The sequence below is a fragment of the Ursus americanus genome, chromosome 14 (assembly GCF_024610735.1).
Source record: "Ursus americanus isolate L20-20 chromosome 14, mUrsAme1.1.p, whole genome shotgun sequence".
In the NCBI taxonomy this organism is placed as follows: Eukaryota; Metazoa; Chordata; class Mammalia; order Carnivora; family Ursidae; genus Ursus; species Ursus americanus.
This window is the reverse complement of record NC_142140.1, coordinates 35,562,102-35,578,287: the sequence shown is the minus strand read 5'-3', so window position 1 is coordinate 35,578,287 and position 16,186 is coordinate 35,562,102. Positions and strand designations below refer to the sequence as shown.

At 49.7% G+C, this 16,186-nt stretch overlaps 1 protein-coding gene across 3 annotated transcripts; it reads left to right on the top strand.

Moving 5' to 3' along the window:
- The first annotated feature begins 237 nt into the window (after positions 1–237).
- Positions 238–14,530, top strand: IL17RB (interleukin 17 receptor B). Of its 3 annotated transcripts, none has more exons than XM_087866967.1 (11): positions 238–379; positions 2,523–2,547; positions 3,263–3,403; positions 5,215–5,342; positions 5,738–5,864; positions 7,597–7,644; positions 9,118–9,260; positions 9,651–9,719; positions 10,676–10,775; positions 11,815–11,913; positions 13,178–14,530. In XM_087866967.1, the coding sequence occupies exons 1-11, from the start codon at positions 320–322 to the stop codon at positions 13,627–13,629; spliced, it is 1,392 nt and encodes a 463-aa protein (XP_087723093.1). In that variant the 5' UTR covers positions 238–319; the 3' UTR covers positions 13,630–14,530. The 3 variants fall into 3 exon arrangements, with proteins under 3 accessions (XP_087723093.1, XP_045663322.2, XP_087723092.1); XM_045807366.2 differs by having other exon boundaries at positions 13,082–14,530; XM_087866966.1 differs by lacking the exon at positions 238–379 and adding an exon at positions 499–745 and having other exon boundaries at positions 13,082–14,530.
- The last annotated feature ends 1,656 nt before the right edge of the window (positions 14,531–16,186 follow it).

Sequence of the window (16,186 nt, the reverse complement as noted above, 5' to 3'; positions counted from 1 at the left end):
GGAACCGCGGGCGGGCGGCTTGCACCGGGTCTGCGCCGGGCCGGCCCGAGGGCGCGTGTGCAGTAGCGCCCCCGCTCAGCGCTCGCACGTGTGCGCGGGCCCGGGGCTTGCGGCGCCCGAGCTGCTCCGCCAGTCAGGTGCCCCGGGGCTCTGGGACCCGGCCCATCCCGGCGAGCCCCGGCTACGTCCCCCACCCAGGGAGGGGTCCGCCCGGAGGGCGGCGGGGCCGGGACGGCGCTGTGGGAGGCGGGGCCCCGAGGGGTGGCCCGGGGCGCCGAGATAAGAGCGCGGCCTCCCGCAGGCTGCCCGGGGCTCCGCGATGTCGCTGGTGCTGCTGAGCCTGGCCACGCTGTGCTGGGGAGCGGTGTCCCCGGAGCCGGTAAGCCTCCGCCCGCGCCCCTTTCCCGCGTTCCGATCCTCGAGCCCGCACCCCGACGGCGTCCGACCCCCTCTCCCGCCCCCCAGCTCACGCTCGTTCGCGAAGGGCCGCCTGGAAGGGGCACGTCCGCACCCTCTGGGGCAGCCCGACGGGTCCCCGCCCTGGGCTTCAGGCTGCTCGAGTCAGGGGCGTCGGAACCAGACGAACCCGGACTCAAATGCCAGCCTGCATTCTGGATTCAGTCATTTATGCTCGCCGAGGCTCCGTGTCTTCGTCTGTAAAGGGAAGAGTCCTACCCAACTCATTTGGATTTAGTGAGGAACAACGACAGGGCTTGCAAGGCAGCAGCAAAGAGCGTGGCACATAGTAGGTGCTCAATATTGTTATTGTTTGCAGTCTTGAGGTCTGCCCAACTCTGGGGACAGGAACTGTATCTCTATTACCACTTGCCTTTTTTTTTTTTTTCTTTTTGCCGTGTGGGCTCCCGCTGTGCTGGGGTACCCTGCCCCTGGAGCTGGTAATTTGTTGGACTCTGGCCGGTTTCCTTGCTTCCCCAGCGCCTTTAAGGATTGAGGGAATCTTCTGGATCACTAATGAAGAAAAATCTTTCGAAAAGCATTTGAAACTATATCTCTGCCCTCATAGCACAGCATAGAGCATAAAACATGGTGGTTACTTGTTGATGGTTATGGAAAAATAAACCCCATTCATGTGCCCTGATCTCTCCAGCCACTACCCTTGCTGCTTTGCTTCTTCCTAAAATTTGTCTCACCAGCCTTTTGACAAGAACTCGGCTCCCACTATAGTGGCTTGTTTAAAAAAAAAAAAAAAAAAAAAAGTCTGATATTACTAGAAGTTCAGCTGTAAAAAGACAAAGATGAGGGACTAACAAACCCAGACAACCCAAACCATCAAAAGTCTTGCCTTCTTTCTTACAAGATGTTTGTAAGTGTTCAGGCTGAGAGGGCCAAGACTGCAGAGCGGTGGCCTTTTAGCCTATAGGGTCTTGTCACTGGAACTTGCTGTTGCCTGACAGTTAACTATTTTAGGTCCAGCATTTTACTCCGAAACAGAAGTACTATTTTTTTTTTATTTTTTTTATTTTTTTGCTTTAAAAGACATGAGCCATTACCTCCAAGGGATTTAGTACTGGCCTTTCTTGGATACTGATACATACATAATTTTTAAAAGCTCTTTTTAAAAGATAACATTTTTAAAAATATTTTTTTGAAGATTTTATTTATTTATTTGACCAAGAGAGAGACAGCCAGCGAGAGAGGGAGCACAGGCAGGGGGAGTGGGAGAGGAAGAAGCAGGCTCCCAGCGGAGGAGCCTGATGTGGGGCTCGATCCCAGGACTCTGGGATCACTCCCTGAGCCAAAGGCAGACGCTTAACGACTGAGCCAACCAGGCGCCCCTAAAAGATAACATTTTGAAATCACAGTTATAGCTCAGGTGGGCCCTTCTGTATCAGAGGAGGACTATTTTAAAGGCCCTGGGAAGGCACCATGGACTGCATTTATAGCTTTCTTCTGTTTATCTTCTTAGCACAGCTTGGGCCTTAACCTGGGGAGAATCAATAAATACTCTGGATGGTCCTGAAAATCTACAGTCGAACAGTAGAGTGTGAAGGGGTCTTCATGATGGTCGAGAGTCACCCCTGCTTACAGCAGGGAAGGGGAAGAGGCACAGAGAAGGGTGGAGACCCACCTCTAGTTTTTAAGTGAGATGATGAGCGGGCTTGAAGATCAAGTCTATGATAGCTAACGTCAGGTTCATGATAGCCTACAATGAGCCGGCCTAGTCTCCCCCAAACTGAAGTGGAATCAGCCCAGCTTTTCTCCAAAAGTTTGCCACTTGTATATGCATTTTAAGAAAAAGATGGTTTGGGGGCACCTGGGTGGCTCAGTCCGTTAAGCATCTGCCAGGGCCCTGGGATCAAGCCCTGCATCAGGCTTTCTGCTCAGTGGGGAGTCTGCTTCTCCCTCTCCCTTTGCCCCTCCCCCCACTTACACTCTCCCTCTCTCTTCAAATAAATAAAATCTTAAAAAAAGAAAAAGATGGTGTTTTGTCTGATTTGGCAAATGAAGGCTTACGGTTTGCTAGCGTCCAACATGACACTTTGTTTCTTTCTCTCTTACAGATGATTCGGTGTGGCTCTGAACCTGGTAGGTGTGCTAGGGAATGGGTATTTTTGGGGGGAACCCAAGTCCAGGCGGTGGGCCATTGGAGACCAGGTGCAGGGTTAGCTGATATGGGTGAGGCGTCTACCTGGCAAGGCAGAGCTCCCGGTGTTTCAGATGGGCTGCCGTTCTGGCCAGTAAGAGGGGCACAGGCAGGACAGGAATGACCGGGTTCAGGGTGGGAAGAGAAGCCTGTCACTTCTGGGAGATCAAGTGCTGTGATAGGGAGGTCACTTACAGTTGAGAACAGGAAGCAAATGTTTTAAAGAAGAAGGAGCGTTTGAGATGGTAGCATTTGAAGAATGGATGGGCTTCTGCCCACGAAATGTGGTTGGAAAGGATGAGCGGGAGGAGAGAGGGTGCGGGCAAGAGTTAGGAGATAGGAAGGGGAGTTGTGTGGGCTAGCCGGCTGGAGTCCAGGCTGAGGCATGGGGAAGGCAGGACCGACCTAACAAGCATGTCAGATACCCCGGGACAGGCACGTGGAGTGGTCCCGAGTGCGCTGTGGGCGGGGGCCAGGAAGTTGAGCATCTCCTCGGCGATAAATCAGCCAGCACTAAGAAATGTCTGGGCTGGCCTGCCTTAGCAGGAAGAAGAGACGAATTGTGAATGAAGGACAGGTCAGGGTGGGTCACTGAGAGGAGATGGCATTGCACTGGGCCGGGAGGAGAGTGTCATAGGCAATTTTGCCCCTTCCCAGGACCGTCTCCAGAGTGGATGATCCAACACACTCTGACCCCCGGAGACTTGAGGGACCTCCGAGTGGAACCTGTTAAAAGCAGTGTTGCCATGGAGGACTATTCCATTTTGATGAACGTCAGCTGGAGACTCCGGGCAGATGGTAAGTTTGTATCTGGGAATAAAGCCTGAAGTGTCTACATAAAGCAGAAAAGCACAGACTGTGGGGCCCATTAATTCCACCCCTGGCATAAACCCAACAGAACATATACAAAAGTGCACCAAAAGCCACATACCGTGGTCCCCCCCTTATCTTTCCATGGTTTCAGTTACCTGTGGTCAACTGCAGTCTGGACGCAGATGACCCCGCTTCTGACATACCTTCCGCAGGTCCGCAGGAGCCCCGCGCTGCGTCACCGTGCGTGCGTCATTCAGCTTGCTTCATCCCCCCACGTAGAAGGGCGGGCACAGTACAAGAAGATATTTCCGGGGAGACCGTGTTCACATAGCTGTTATTACAGTCCATTGTTATAATTCTTCTATTATTGGTTACCGTTGTTCAGCTCTTGTGCTTGATTTGTAAACTTCATCAGAGGTGTGTACGTAGGAAACACACAGTATCTAGGAGGCTTGGTACTCTCCACGTTTCCAGGCATCCACTGAGAGTCTTGGAACACATCCCCTGCAGTGAAGGGGGGACTACCGTACTAGATTATTCCTAGTAGCGTTATTCATAACAGCTCCAAACTGGAACCCGTCAAACGCCCGACAGTAGAATCACAAAACCAATCCAGGGCAGCGATGAGCAGGAGTGATCTGTAGCTAAACCCAGTACGATGAGTCTCACAGACCCAAGAAACCGGATGCAGGCGTCCACATTCACATCTGAGCGCACCGCTGAGCGCACCGCTGAGCGCACCGCTGAGTGGTCCGAAGTCACGGTAGTGGTTACTCCCGGGAAGAAAAGTAAGGGAAGGAAGCAGGAAGGGCACTCCGCGGCTGTTCCTCGGCCTGGGTACTGGCTACATGAGTGTGACGACTCCTCATGTGGTCTACCTAGGATCTGCGTACTCTTCTGTCTGTTCTTGTATTTCATGGAAGGAACCAAAGTGCCGAGATGATCCCCCTCCTAGTGTAGGGAAAGTGCTCGCTCAGGTACCTGACTTTTCCATTTCCCAGATGGCACCATGAAGGGCCTGGCGTTTCCCCAAGGCAGCCTGTGGGTTCTTTCCATGAACCAAGCCCACGGCTCTGGTTTCCACCGGCTCAATTCTGTTACATTCCATCGAGTCAGGAACCTGGGAGTGCCCGGCACAGAGAGGGGAGGCAGCTACAGTTCCCACGCAGTAGGGTGCTCAGGGGGCTGGGGGAGGCAGGCACAGCCACAGGGGCGCAGGCTCCATGTCCAGGGCCTCCGGGAAGGGGACGGAGGCAGGGGGGAGCAGGACAGGGCCCTCAGGAGAGCACGGGAAGTGGGTGGGGCAGTAAGGCAGTGGCCCTGTGCCCAGCACACAGCAAGCCCTGGCATTTGTTAGCTGCTGTTCTAGGGGAGCTGGGCCTCAAAGAAGCAGTAAGCCTTAGAGAGGAGGGGAATGGGGGAGAGAAGGGGTGGTCAGAACTGGCATGGTTAGGGGATGACGCTCTGGGGGGCCCGATCCCCTTAAGAGACACCACAGGACTGCAGAGCCAGAGCCCCCTTTGCAGGATCCTGTGACAGCGAGGCTTCCCTGTGAGGGGAAAGAGCCTGAGCTTTAGAATGAATCCGTATCTGTCGCTGAGGAGCTCTGTAAGCTTGGGCAGCTCCCTGAAACCCCCCAAGCCTTACTCGCCTCCTCTGTACCCGGGGGACAAGGGTGCCCGCCTTCCAGGACTGTTGTGAACGTGAACAGAGATGAGTCGTGTAAACGCTCTGGCACCAAGCTGGCCACGTGGTAGGTGCTAAAGAAACAACCGCCCTCTTGCCTGTCTCTGCAGCCAGCGTTCGCTTCCTGAAGGCCACCAAGATCTGCGTGACAGGCAAGAGCAACGTCCAGTCCCACAGCTGCGTGAGGTGCAATTACACGGAGGCCTTCCAGACTCAGACCAGACCGTCCGGCGGCAGAGTGAGCGCGCCGGGGCACCTGGCTAACCGTCCTGACGGCCAGCCCCTTCGCTGGGGGGTGGGGGTGACGTGCTGGACACCCAACATGCCTGGCCGCTGCTGGCCTCTGCGCCTTGGGCAAGTCAGTGTCTCTGGGCCTCCGTTTCCCCATCAGCTAAGTGAGGGGAGCTGAACTTAAATTCTATCCCGGCTCTAAAAGCTTACCCTTCTCTGATTCCGCGACTGACCCCGGGCAACTGTGCGGGCTACGTTCCCGCAGCAGACATCGGCTAGAGACCTCAGCTCCCGCAGCAGGTTAAGGCAGGCAGTTTAAATGAAAAGGGCAGCACGCCAGGGTGCTATGTCTCTGCACTGCAGTGTTTTGGAAATTCAGGGGTTCTTCGCTTTGCCTTTCAGTGGACGTTTTCCTACACAGGCTTCCCTGTAGAGCCGAACACACTCTACTTCATCGGGGCCCACAATATCCCCAATGCCAACATGAATGAAGACCCTCCCTCCATGTCTGTGAACTTCACCTCACCAGGTAAACTGCCTCACTCCTGTCCTGCTGGGATGCTTGCCGCGGGGCGTGTGGTTTGGTACAGAGAGGCTGGGGTACCCTGGACGAAGCATTTGGCCTCGCCGAGTCTGGTTTCCTCATCCGTGATACACAGCCGTCGTACGGCACGGTAACGATGGCTCCCTCAAAGAGCGGGGGACAGGACTGAGTCAGAGCAAACGTAGGGGACAGCCCATTCCTGTGTCGGACCTGGTGCTGAGAGCCTGAGCTGCATCCTCTCACCAAAGCTTCCAGAACCCCGAGGTTGGGAGAGCCCCATGACACAGTTGAAGACATGGAGAGCTTAAGTAATCTGCCCTGGGTTACATACACAGCCCAAGTGAAGCTGACATTCCCACTCCGGTCCTTCCTGGTCAGCAACTTTCACCACTCTGTCACTGATGCAAAATGCTTCCTGCACAACGTCCGTTCCAGTCTTGGCTAGCAGGCTGTGGCGTTTGAGCAGCAGCTGGGTCTCAGCCTCCTGTCGGCCCCCGGGCTGTCAGCAAGAGGCAGGGTGGCACCTCCACAGCCCACAACCAGCCCTCCCTCGAGTATCACACCTGCAGTGTCACACACGGGGCTGCCGTGAGCATGAGACAGGACATTGTGTCCCAGATGGAGGGTCCAGCATGGTACCTGGCTACAGCAGTCCCCATGCCTTCATCTAGGCTGGGTCACCTCTTCTGTCCTCCAGTCCTGTCCTTGGTCTCTGGCGAAGTGTCCGAGCCAAATGGGGCAATTTCCGATTCCTTGCTGTTCTTTGAGCTTGTGGTCCAGGGTGTTCCAGCTTTCGCGATGAGCCCAAACATCATTTTATAAAATACAAATGTTTTATTTGGGAATAAGTTTGCAAAGATAATACAAAGCGTTGTGTAGATGTCCAAAGAATTCCCATAGGGCTCTCACCCTGTGTCCCCCATTGTTAACCTGTTACATTACCATGGTTACATTTGTCAAAACTAAGAAACCAACATTGGTACATGTCTATTAACTAAACTCCAGACTTCATTGGGATGTCACCTGCTTTTCCGTGAATGCCCACGTTCTCTTCCAGTCACATTTAGTCCTCGTGTCTCCTCTGGTCAGTGACAGGCTTCGAGTCTTTAGTCCTCGTGACGTCGACAATCTGGAGTGCTAGCCAGGCATCCTGCAGAATGCCCCCTAGTCTGGGTCTGTCTGAAGTTCATGCCATGATTAGCCTGGGGAGGTGGGTTTTCGGAGAGATACTGCAGAGGCAGAGTGTCGTCATGGCCTCCTAGCAGGGGAGGGTGACATCCACACGACGTCACTGGCATCTGCCAGCCATCTCCGTTGTAAATCTACTGACTTGCCATTTCTCTACTCTAGCTTTTGAAGACGAGTGACTAAAGCTGCCCCACTCTGGGGTAGGGGTGGGTTAAGCTCCACCTCCTGGAAGGGGCAGTATTTACATATATGATCAAACTTCATTTTCAGAGGTTTGAGTCTTCTTCTGGGGATCACAGGTACTATTCTGATCAAGACTGTATTTAACTCAGACTCTGGCTATCGCTTTGCGGGTAATTAATAGTCAAATGTTAGCATCCCATTTAAATTAGCTATCTTACCTCCCATCGTGAATGTTCTAGCAATTTATTGCAAGTGTGGTAAGCCTGTGTTGTGTGTACTTGTTGGCAAGGGAGTGGGGCAGAGATACCTTTTTCTAAAACGTCAAACCTTCCATTCAAATCTCCAGGCTGCCTGAACCACATAATGAAATACAGAAAAAAGTGCATCGAGGCAGGTAAGTAAATACAGAATTTGCTTTTGTTATTAGAAGAAACTGGAGCCCACACAGCTCAGTCCATGTTCCGTGAAGATACCGAGGCCCAGAGCAGGGGAGTTTGCACAGAGCGCGGTCTGATCCCCGGCTGGCACTGTGCCCATTGATCAAGCAGCCTGTCCAAAGGGCTGACTCTGAGTGGCTTTAGGTAGTCAGCAGCAGGCACAGAAAAACACCCGTCACCTTGGGGAAATGATCCTTTCTGCCCAAACTGTAATGCTGATGCTGCTGATGGGAGGCCCTCCTGATGGGAGGGGAATCTGTAAGTCCTTCCACCTGCTCAGACAGCAGTACCACTGACCTCCGGCCACAGGGACCCTGTGAACCTTGGATTAGCAAACATTCAAGGTGGGAGTGTTAGCTCAAGTCATGACCTAGAAACATATTCTCAACCTGTGTCTTCACAGGGGTTCACCTCTCACATGCGAGGCTATTAGAACCTGCCACTACCTTTGAATTTTGGAATAAGTCCCTTCAGGATAATCAGTCCCAAGGGTCCCATTTCCAAGGATTTTACAAGGGCGTGTGTAAATTTCTGCATAATGGAGCCTTAGGACGCTCATGAGGCTAGTGGTATATGAGGGAACCAGGCCCTATCTCTCGGGTGCCCCAACCCTGTGCCCATCTGTGCACCCCATCAGGCTGAGCTGTGTGCAGGTCTCCTTGGCAGACGTGGAGCTTTGTGCTTCCTCTCTTACCCTCCACCGAGAGAGATCTGGACTCTGGAGGGCACAGTGGGTGTGAGGAGCTCTGAGGGCCTGCATTCAGTCCTAGACCCCCACTCCTCGAGACAGTTCTGAGCTAGGGCCTGACATGCTCTCCCAGGTGGGGAAACAATGCTCGCTATCGTCTCTCACCTTCCTGGAAATTAAGCTGGTGCTGATTTGCAAGTCACAACAATCAACTGACTTTTTCCCACAGAGGAGGCCCGTCAGAGTATCTGCTAAGCGATGAGGCATTTCCTTATTTCTTCACACCCAGTAAAGGCAGCAGAATGGTCTGATGGCTGAAGCTCCTAGAACCCAGAATGTTCTAGTAGCTGTAGTCCTGATCCTGAATTCACTTGCGCTATAATCTCAGACATGTCTTGCGGCCTGTGGCTCCTCCCTATCCTGGGAAGGAGAAAATGCTGACCCTACCCTTAAGTCAGAATAGATGCTGGGAACAGGAGCAGAACCCGCTCTGTGCTTCCCACCACCCCCAGCCCAGGGAAGCTATCTTAGGCAAAGCAGTGACAGGGGGCCCCTCAACTTTCTTGGGCAGCAGGTACTTTGAGGTTCTGGGAGCAATGATTAATAAAAAGTACACTGTGCAGTAGAGCCCGTATCTCTGCATGTATGCCTGAGAACTTAGATTCGTTTTTGTCAAGCCCTTTGGGGGACTTAAGTGAGGGACAGTTTGCAACTCCATCCATGTGATTCTCTCTTGACTCAGGAAGTCTGTGGGATCCAAACATCACTGCTTGTAAGAAGAACGAGACAGCAGTGGAAGTGAATTTTACAACCAGCCCCCTTGGAAACAAATACATGGCTCTCATCCAAAATCTCATTGTAATTGGGTTTTCTGTCGTGCTGGAGGTACTTCATCCCTTCGTTTCCTAACACTGCCCCCATCCTCAACCGCCAGCCTTCCACACCTATTGACCAAAAACGTAGACGCTCTAGGATTCCCTGGACAGGCTCTAATGTTAACAGAGCGCAGACAGGACTATCTGTTGTCCAAATGTGCTCAGCTCTTCAGATTCATTCAACAGAGAAAAACAAGTCCCTGGGAACATCCCTGGAAATGTCCCCCAGAATCTAAAACCAACCAAAAGTAGACGTTTCAGAAGTATGAAAAGAATGCTTGTTCACACAGCTTAGTGTATTGAGAGTCAGTTTGGAAAGAGCAGTCCCCTCGCTGGCTGTTTGGTGTCCTCATTCGTCTGGCTCACATCTCTCGATTTTGTCTCATGTAACCTGCACCAGAACAACCCCCCAAGTCGAGCTTCGGTGGTGATCCCAGTGACGGGGGAAAGTGAAGGTGCTGTGGTCCAGGTAAGGCTTAACGAGGTGTTTGGGAGGGCCGGGTAGGCAGGGCCAGGCTGCTGCACACTGCTGCTTCCAGCTGCTTCCATGAGCTCCCTCCTGCAGTGCGCACTTAGGGACGTTCACGGGGGATCCCTGTCTCGGCTGCTATGGAGGCGAGGGCCAGAGCTGACCTCAGGGTCACGATCCCTTCTGCTTTTATTCGTGGCTGTTGGCTTTCCATTTTTAGTCCTAGAGCCTCAGAGTAATTCTGAGACAGGAGTACTATTTAATTTTCCTAACTGCATGAAGTCACAAAGGACGGGAAATCAGGTTTGGATTGCAGTCGATGTACGAACTTTGAAGGGCAGCCACCACCGTTGATTCTGCTGGAAAACAGGAAGTTGGACCCACAGATGCTCTCAGTCTCTTTCAGTTCCAAGTTTATGATGTGGGGACATCAAGGGTCATAGTGGCACACAGCCACACCCAAGATCTAAGGAGCTTTTGTTTCTCATCCCCTGGAACATAAAGGCTGTACTCAGACTTGCCGGAGGGAGCAGATACCTGTCCACATATTATGACGGCATCCCTTTTCCAGGGAACCAGACTTTCCTAGTCCCCAGGGATGTGTCTGTCAATAGGAGCTCTGCTACTCTGGGTTTTTTTTTTAGAGGAAATATTTGCGTATGTATTAGGATGTGAACTAATCCTTTTAGATAAGGAAACCAACATGTTAGCAACACGTACAAAGTTTAGGTTCACAAGTCAGGAGTCAGAAGGTGTTCGGTCATGGGTCACTGGTTTGGATTTTAGGGCTTTGTTACAGAAGTGTGTACCCAAGGGAAAAAATGTCCCATTACATGCTGGGATGGGGGTGCAGTTCAAGATGGAAGAGAAAGGGTTTTGGTGGAAGCAGGCATTGTGATGAGGTCTTGCTCTGACACATGATGGGAACTTTCCTGAGCCTCTTGCTTTTCCTTCAGCTGACTCCATATTTCCGTACTTGCGGCAATGACTGCATCCGACGCAAAGGAACAGTTGCGCTTTGCCCACAGACGGGCATGTCCTTTCCCCTGGATAGTCGTAAGTGGCCGGCCGTTTTCGCAGGGTCGTCGGGGAGGTTCAGGGCCCAAGGGGCCCCACAAGCGCCGCCCCATTCGCTGTGCGCCAGGGCGTGCACCTGGCCCATGGGAGGGGAGGGAGTCCCTGCTGCGCACGCAGGGCTGGGGTGCAGGGGCAGAGGTCTGAAGCCACAGCAGACTGAGAACGAAGGTTCTGTGTACGAATTCACTGCAGGATCCTTTATGAAACAGGATACACACAAGAAGGTGGGGGGGATGAACAGTGCAAAATGGGTGTGCAGAGTACGACAGGGACCAGCCCTGGCCTGTGACTAGCTGGTGCGGTCACACAGCCAACATTTGGATAACAAATTAGGACTATTAGCCCCCAAAGTCACGCCTCACTGATGCCTGAGAGCAGCATGTTTGGGAAAACGTCTGTCTGCATTTAGAGATGTCCGTGCTCTCATTACAGGAAGACAAATTATAAAATGTTCCCAGAACTAGCCCTGGGGTGGAGTCAAAACAAAGTGTTATTCCTAGAAGCTCAGCTGAACTGACAAGCCAGGTGCCTGACAATCCTGACTTCTGTGTGGGCACAGGGCCTCTGGGTTCCTGAGCTAACCTGACCGACGTGCCTGTGGGGGGCAGCACTACCCCCCATGTTTGTCAGCCTAACAAAATAGCCTTTAAAAATGGCATCTGTGTACTGTGTATTAAGTAATCATGCCCACAATAACATCAATTCATCAAAGAACAAAAAAACTGAATGCAAACCCCGGTTAGCACGGTGAAAATGCCTGTTATGTATGTGGAGTAAGAAGCCAAAGTGATTTGGGGGGAACTTTCTTAACCTCCCCATAGCCCTTTTGAGAATCTAATGAATGGCCTGGCCACTCCGTGGAAAAAGGCACCAATCTGCAGACCCCCTAGAGATATCCCGCCCCTTGGTTTTATAGGAATCTCAACTTCTACAAAGTATAGAGTGAAAATCTTAGCTTCCAAATAGGAGATCAATTTGCTTTGGTTCCACTGAAGGTAAATACACTTTGTTTTCGCAGGCAGAAGCACCCTGGGTAGCTGGCTGCCTCTCCTCCTCTCAGCTCTGCTGGTGGCCACGTGGGTGCTGTCTGTTGGCGTCTATCTAATGTGGAGGCATGGTAAGTGTTCTAATTCGGTTCTTTAAAAAAAACCGAATGAGGAAATAACGCTTTGATTTTTTTTTTTTTTAAAGAAGAGGACTCCCGAGGCAATCACATTTTGGTGTTAGGACAAGAGTCAGGTAGCACTGACGTAATGCCGTAGAGCTCCGAAAGTACTGGTACGATGACTGGGCCCCATCTGCCAAGGCAAAGCAGGGATGGGGCCCTCCCAATCTGGGGACTGCCACTGGTTTCCTTTTTACCAGAGGCATCTACAAGCACTGCAATGGGCGAAAGACAGCTAATAATGAATTGCATTTTGCCTCTAATAGGTACTGTAAGCTAGTTCCTACTTTTTAGAAATAATTCTTCCACGGCATAAGAACACCACTCACTTGAATTCATATACTCTAGGGACCTTGCCAACTCTAAAACATCGAGGATTTGAGTACAGAAATCAGAGTATTTATACCGATACACTGAAAACCTCTGCTTCTCCTCTTCTCCACACGGAGACAGATTCTAAATGCACCCTTTGAGTCATTTGTGATGTTGTGGATAAACAAGATTAATCTCATGACCTAACTAAGAAAGCCATGTGGAACTCTGACCTTGGGAATACTTCAATTTAGGGGATATGGTTTGTCCTGTTATTAGTACTTAAATACATAGTTTGTTTTTGAGCACATACAGAATTCCAGTTCAGTTCCAGCTGAAATGGGGTAACAATTAAACTTTCGCAACTACTCAGAAACTTTACCACCTGCAGACAGAGGATGGCCCAATTACCGAGTTGACCTAACTCAAGACGTGATGTGAAGGGCAGTTCAGGCGGCCGTTTGTATAGGACACTTAATACAAGTACAACCACCCACCTAAAACAAAGTACCTCAAACCTAAACAGTCTCTATGAATTTACTTGAAAAGATATGGCTGAAGAGGATCTATTTAGTGATAAGGACTTGGAAAATACATCTTTTTAAGCATCTTTAAGGTTTAAACATCAGTGTGTTTCAGGTGATACGTTCAAAAGGCACATCGGGGACATTTTCCCCTCTGGCAGTAACAATGTCCCTGGTGCTCAGCCAACATTCCCTAGCAAGGGATCATTTATTCATGGTGGTTCAGACCAGAGTGAAAGCCTGTTGTTTGCTGTTCACAGACAACAAATGCTCTCTCCTTACAGAAAGGACCAGGAAGGCTTCCTTCCCTACTACCACGCTCCTGCCCCCCATTAAGGTTCTTGTGGTCTACCCATCTGAAATATGTTTCCATCACACAGTTTGTAACTTCGCTGAATTTCTTCAAAACCACTGCAGAAGTGAGGTTATCCTTGAAGAGTGGCAGAAAAAGAAAATAGCTGAGATGGGTCCGGTGCAATGGCTTACCACGCAGAAGCAAGCAGTGGATAAAGTCATCTTCCTTCTTTCCAATGATGTCAACCCCAGGTGTGACAGCACCTGTGGCAGGCATGAGGGCAGCCCCCACGAGAACTCCCAAGACCTGTTCCCCCTGGCCTTTAACCTCTTCTGTAGCGATCTGAGAAGCCAGACTCCCCTTCACAAATACATGGTAGTCTATTTTAAAGAGGCTGACACCAAAGACGAATACAGCGCACTCAGTGTCTGCCCCAAGTACCACCTCATGAAGGACGCTCCTACTTTCTGTACAGAACTACTCCGTGTCAAGCAGCAGGTGTCAGCAGGAAAGAAGCTGACGGCCTGTTCCCTGTAGCCCACCCATGAGAAGTGAGGGGCCTTGAAGCCCTCCTACTCCTCCCATTACAGGGGGAAGTATCTCAGATGATTCTGAAGTTTCCTGTATGGACTATGTACAGGGAGATTTTATATACACCTGCTTTATTTAGCAACAGGAATAGGGAGGATTCATAATTAAATACATACACCTTAATCAAAACTTTTATGCCGATAAAACTGTTACAAATACTGCTAACTACTGTAGCATCAACTAAAGGACAGAAACTAAATTTATAATTATAAAGCTAAATCAACTTCATACCTAAAAGTCAAGGAGAATTCCACCGCAGAACTATAACCAGTCTAATGACGCAATGATAGAGCCTCCTCCAGCCCAACATCCAGTCCTGAAAAGCCCATGCACTGCACAGTAAGGAGAACTGTTTATTTCTGTGACATTCTCAACTTAGTGAACACCAAATTTAAGAAAGCCTTTGCGCATTCCCTCAGTAACTTCACAGGTGAAAAACCCTCCATTACATACGAAAGCCATTTTTAAGAAAACAGAATTGGGAGTAACAAGCTGAACTCCTCTTTGCTGACCTGATGACACATTACGCGTCAGGTGTATTATCTGGCACTTGCAGCGGACCCTCCCGCTCTGGACTAGATTCAGGTCCTATCCAATTCTTGTACAGGTGACTTTTAACATGGACACCAACATTCATTACCTGCAGACCTGATGTCTACTTTTGCTCACAGTTACCTATTAGACGTTACTGTCAAGAGTTCAGAGTTTCTTGGTTATTATGGGACTTTTCATTTTCAAAACACAAATAATTCCTGCTCTGTTCAAAGTCAGCCGTCTACAAGTAACCTTTTTATAAATGAGTTATTATAATGGTTTACTTAAATAAAAAAATCACCAGAGAGCTAGATATGTATGGTATTTTAAGTCTTCTGACTTATCTTTTTCTTAATGCAGAGGTTACCAAGAGGCCATTTATATTAGTGTGCAATTTTTCTAGGAATGTTTGTCTCTTTCACATAGTACAATACTGAATCTGCCCTAGAATGTGGATCAGCTTCCACCAGGTGACTGTTAAAATGTATTTTTGAAGGGTTAAAACTATCCTCAAAGGGCCATGTCTTATGGATAAAATAAAAATCAAAATAAGAAAGCACAGAGTAAAAGCTCACCATGTCCAACTTCATTAAGTAGACACTTAGTAATGGCCGAGGCAGTATGTTTAATGTGGTTAAGCTCACTTACTTGTCATGACCAGTTTTCACCGCACTTGTAAGTGCTGGTAACAGAAGGACAAGGCTTATGTCAAAACGTGGACCAGAAATCAACTTCCTCTGAATCAACATCTACCAGTTAAAAGAGCAATAGGTTATTATGTAAAAAGACAATGATACACAAAAACACATTCTGCTTTTGGAACTAGGTAGCCATTAATAAATTGTGTTGAAACAGCCCCAAAACATAAATAAAATCAATACAGTATAAATTTATTTTGTTAAAAACTTAAAAAAATAAAAAGCATTCAATCTTCAAATTGAAGGCACATATCTTTAATAGTAAAATTATTTTGTTATACTGATGGACTCTTTGTTCCTTGCCTACTGATCACGTATGTAGGATACTCCTTGTTAATGCAAATGCTCCAGGACCAGCATTTCTCCACGCTCTGAGACTTCTAACCATCCTATTCTTTCTATATTCCACTCTTACCTCCATCTCTTATCCAGCCCTACTTTTGTCTCCCCCTCCGCTATTCCCATTCCACTCCCATCTCCAGTTCTGGATGAGCAGATGGTGGAAGCAGACGCCCAGCAGGGAGTGGCAGGAATCAGGCATTCCCCGAGCTCCCAGGTCTCTGAGACCCCAGGCTGTGCTCACTGACCGGCTTCTGAAAGTCTTCTCTTCCTCTGGCCAGGGGCTCGGAAGGCTTCACCAAGGCCTGGACTACTAGTGCTAACAGCTATCCGTACTTAGATTTTGCTCCAGATTGTTTACAGATTAAGGTCAAATGATCATACTGAGCACAAAGAGTTCCAAAACCTTTCTCTTGGTTCTTCAAGTAAAAGAAAATTGGGAGCTTGACGATTAAGCTGGCAGAGATCACAGCAGTCACCTTATTCTTCTGCACAAGTTAACAATTCTAAATTACACCTGAATTGTGTCTCTTTGGCTTTAGGAAGGAAATGTGTTTTCCTTTTCAGTTTTTGTTCTGTTTTGGTCAGATAAGGATTGTTCTCTTTCCCCAAGCCCACCTGAAGCATGTCAAGTAACAAAAGCCAGCCAGCCCAGCCTTAAATCTTTGCCTCTGGAAATCCAGAGCTCAACTGGTCACAGTCTTTTTTGTAATCCAACAGGAAAAGAAAGAATGAACCTTTTCTCTCCCTATTTGGAATTCTAAGAGCACAAGAGTCAAAACAATGTGTGCCTGCCGTAACACATGAGGTAAATGGCATGGCCTGACGGTTCTCAGGTACCCGAGTCACACACCCACCCTTTGTGGCTGTGTGAGATTGTCTGATGACACTGAGGTCAACTTAAACCAGGGCGTGCATACGAGCCACTCAAC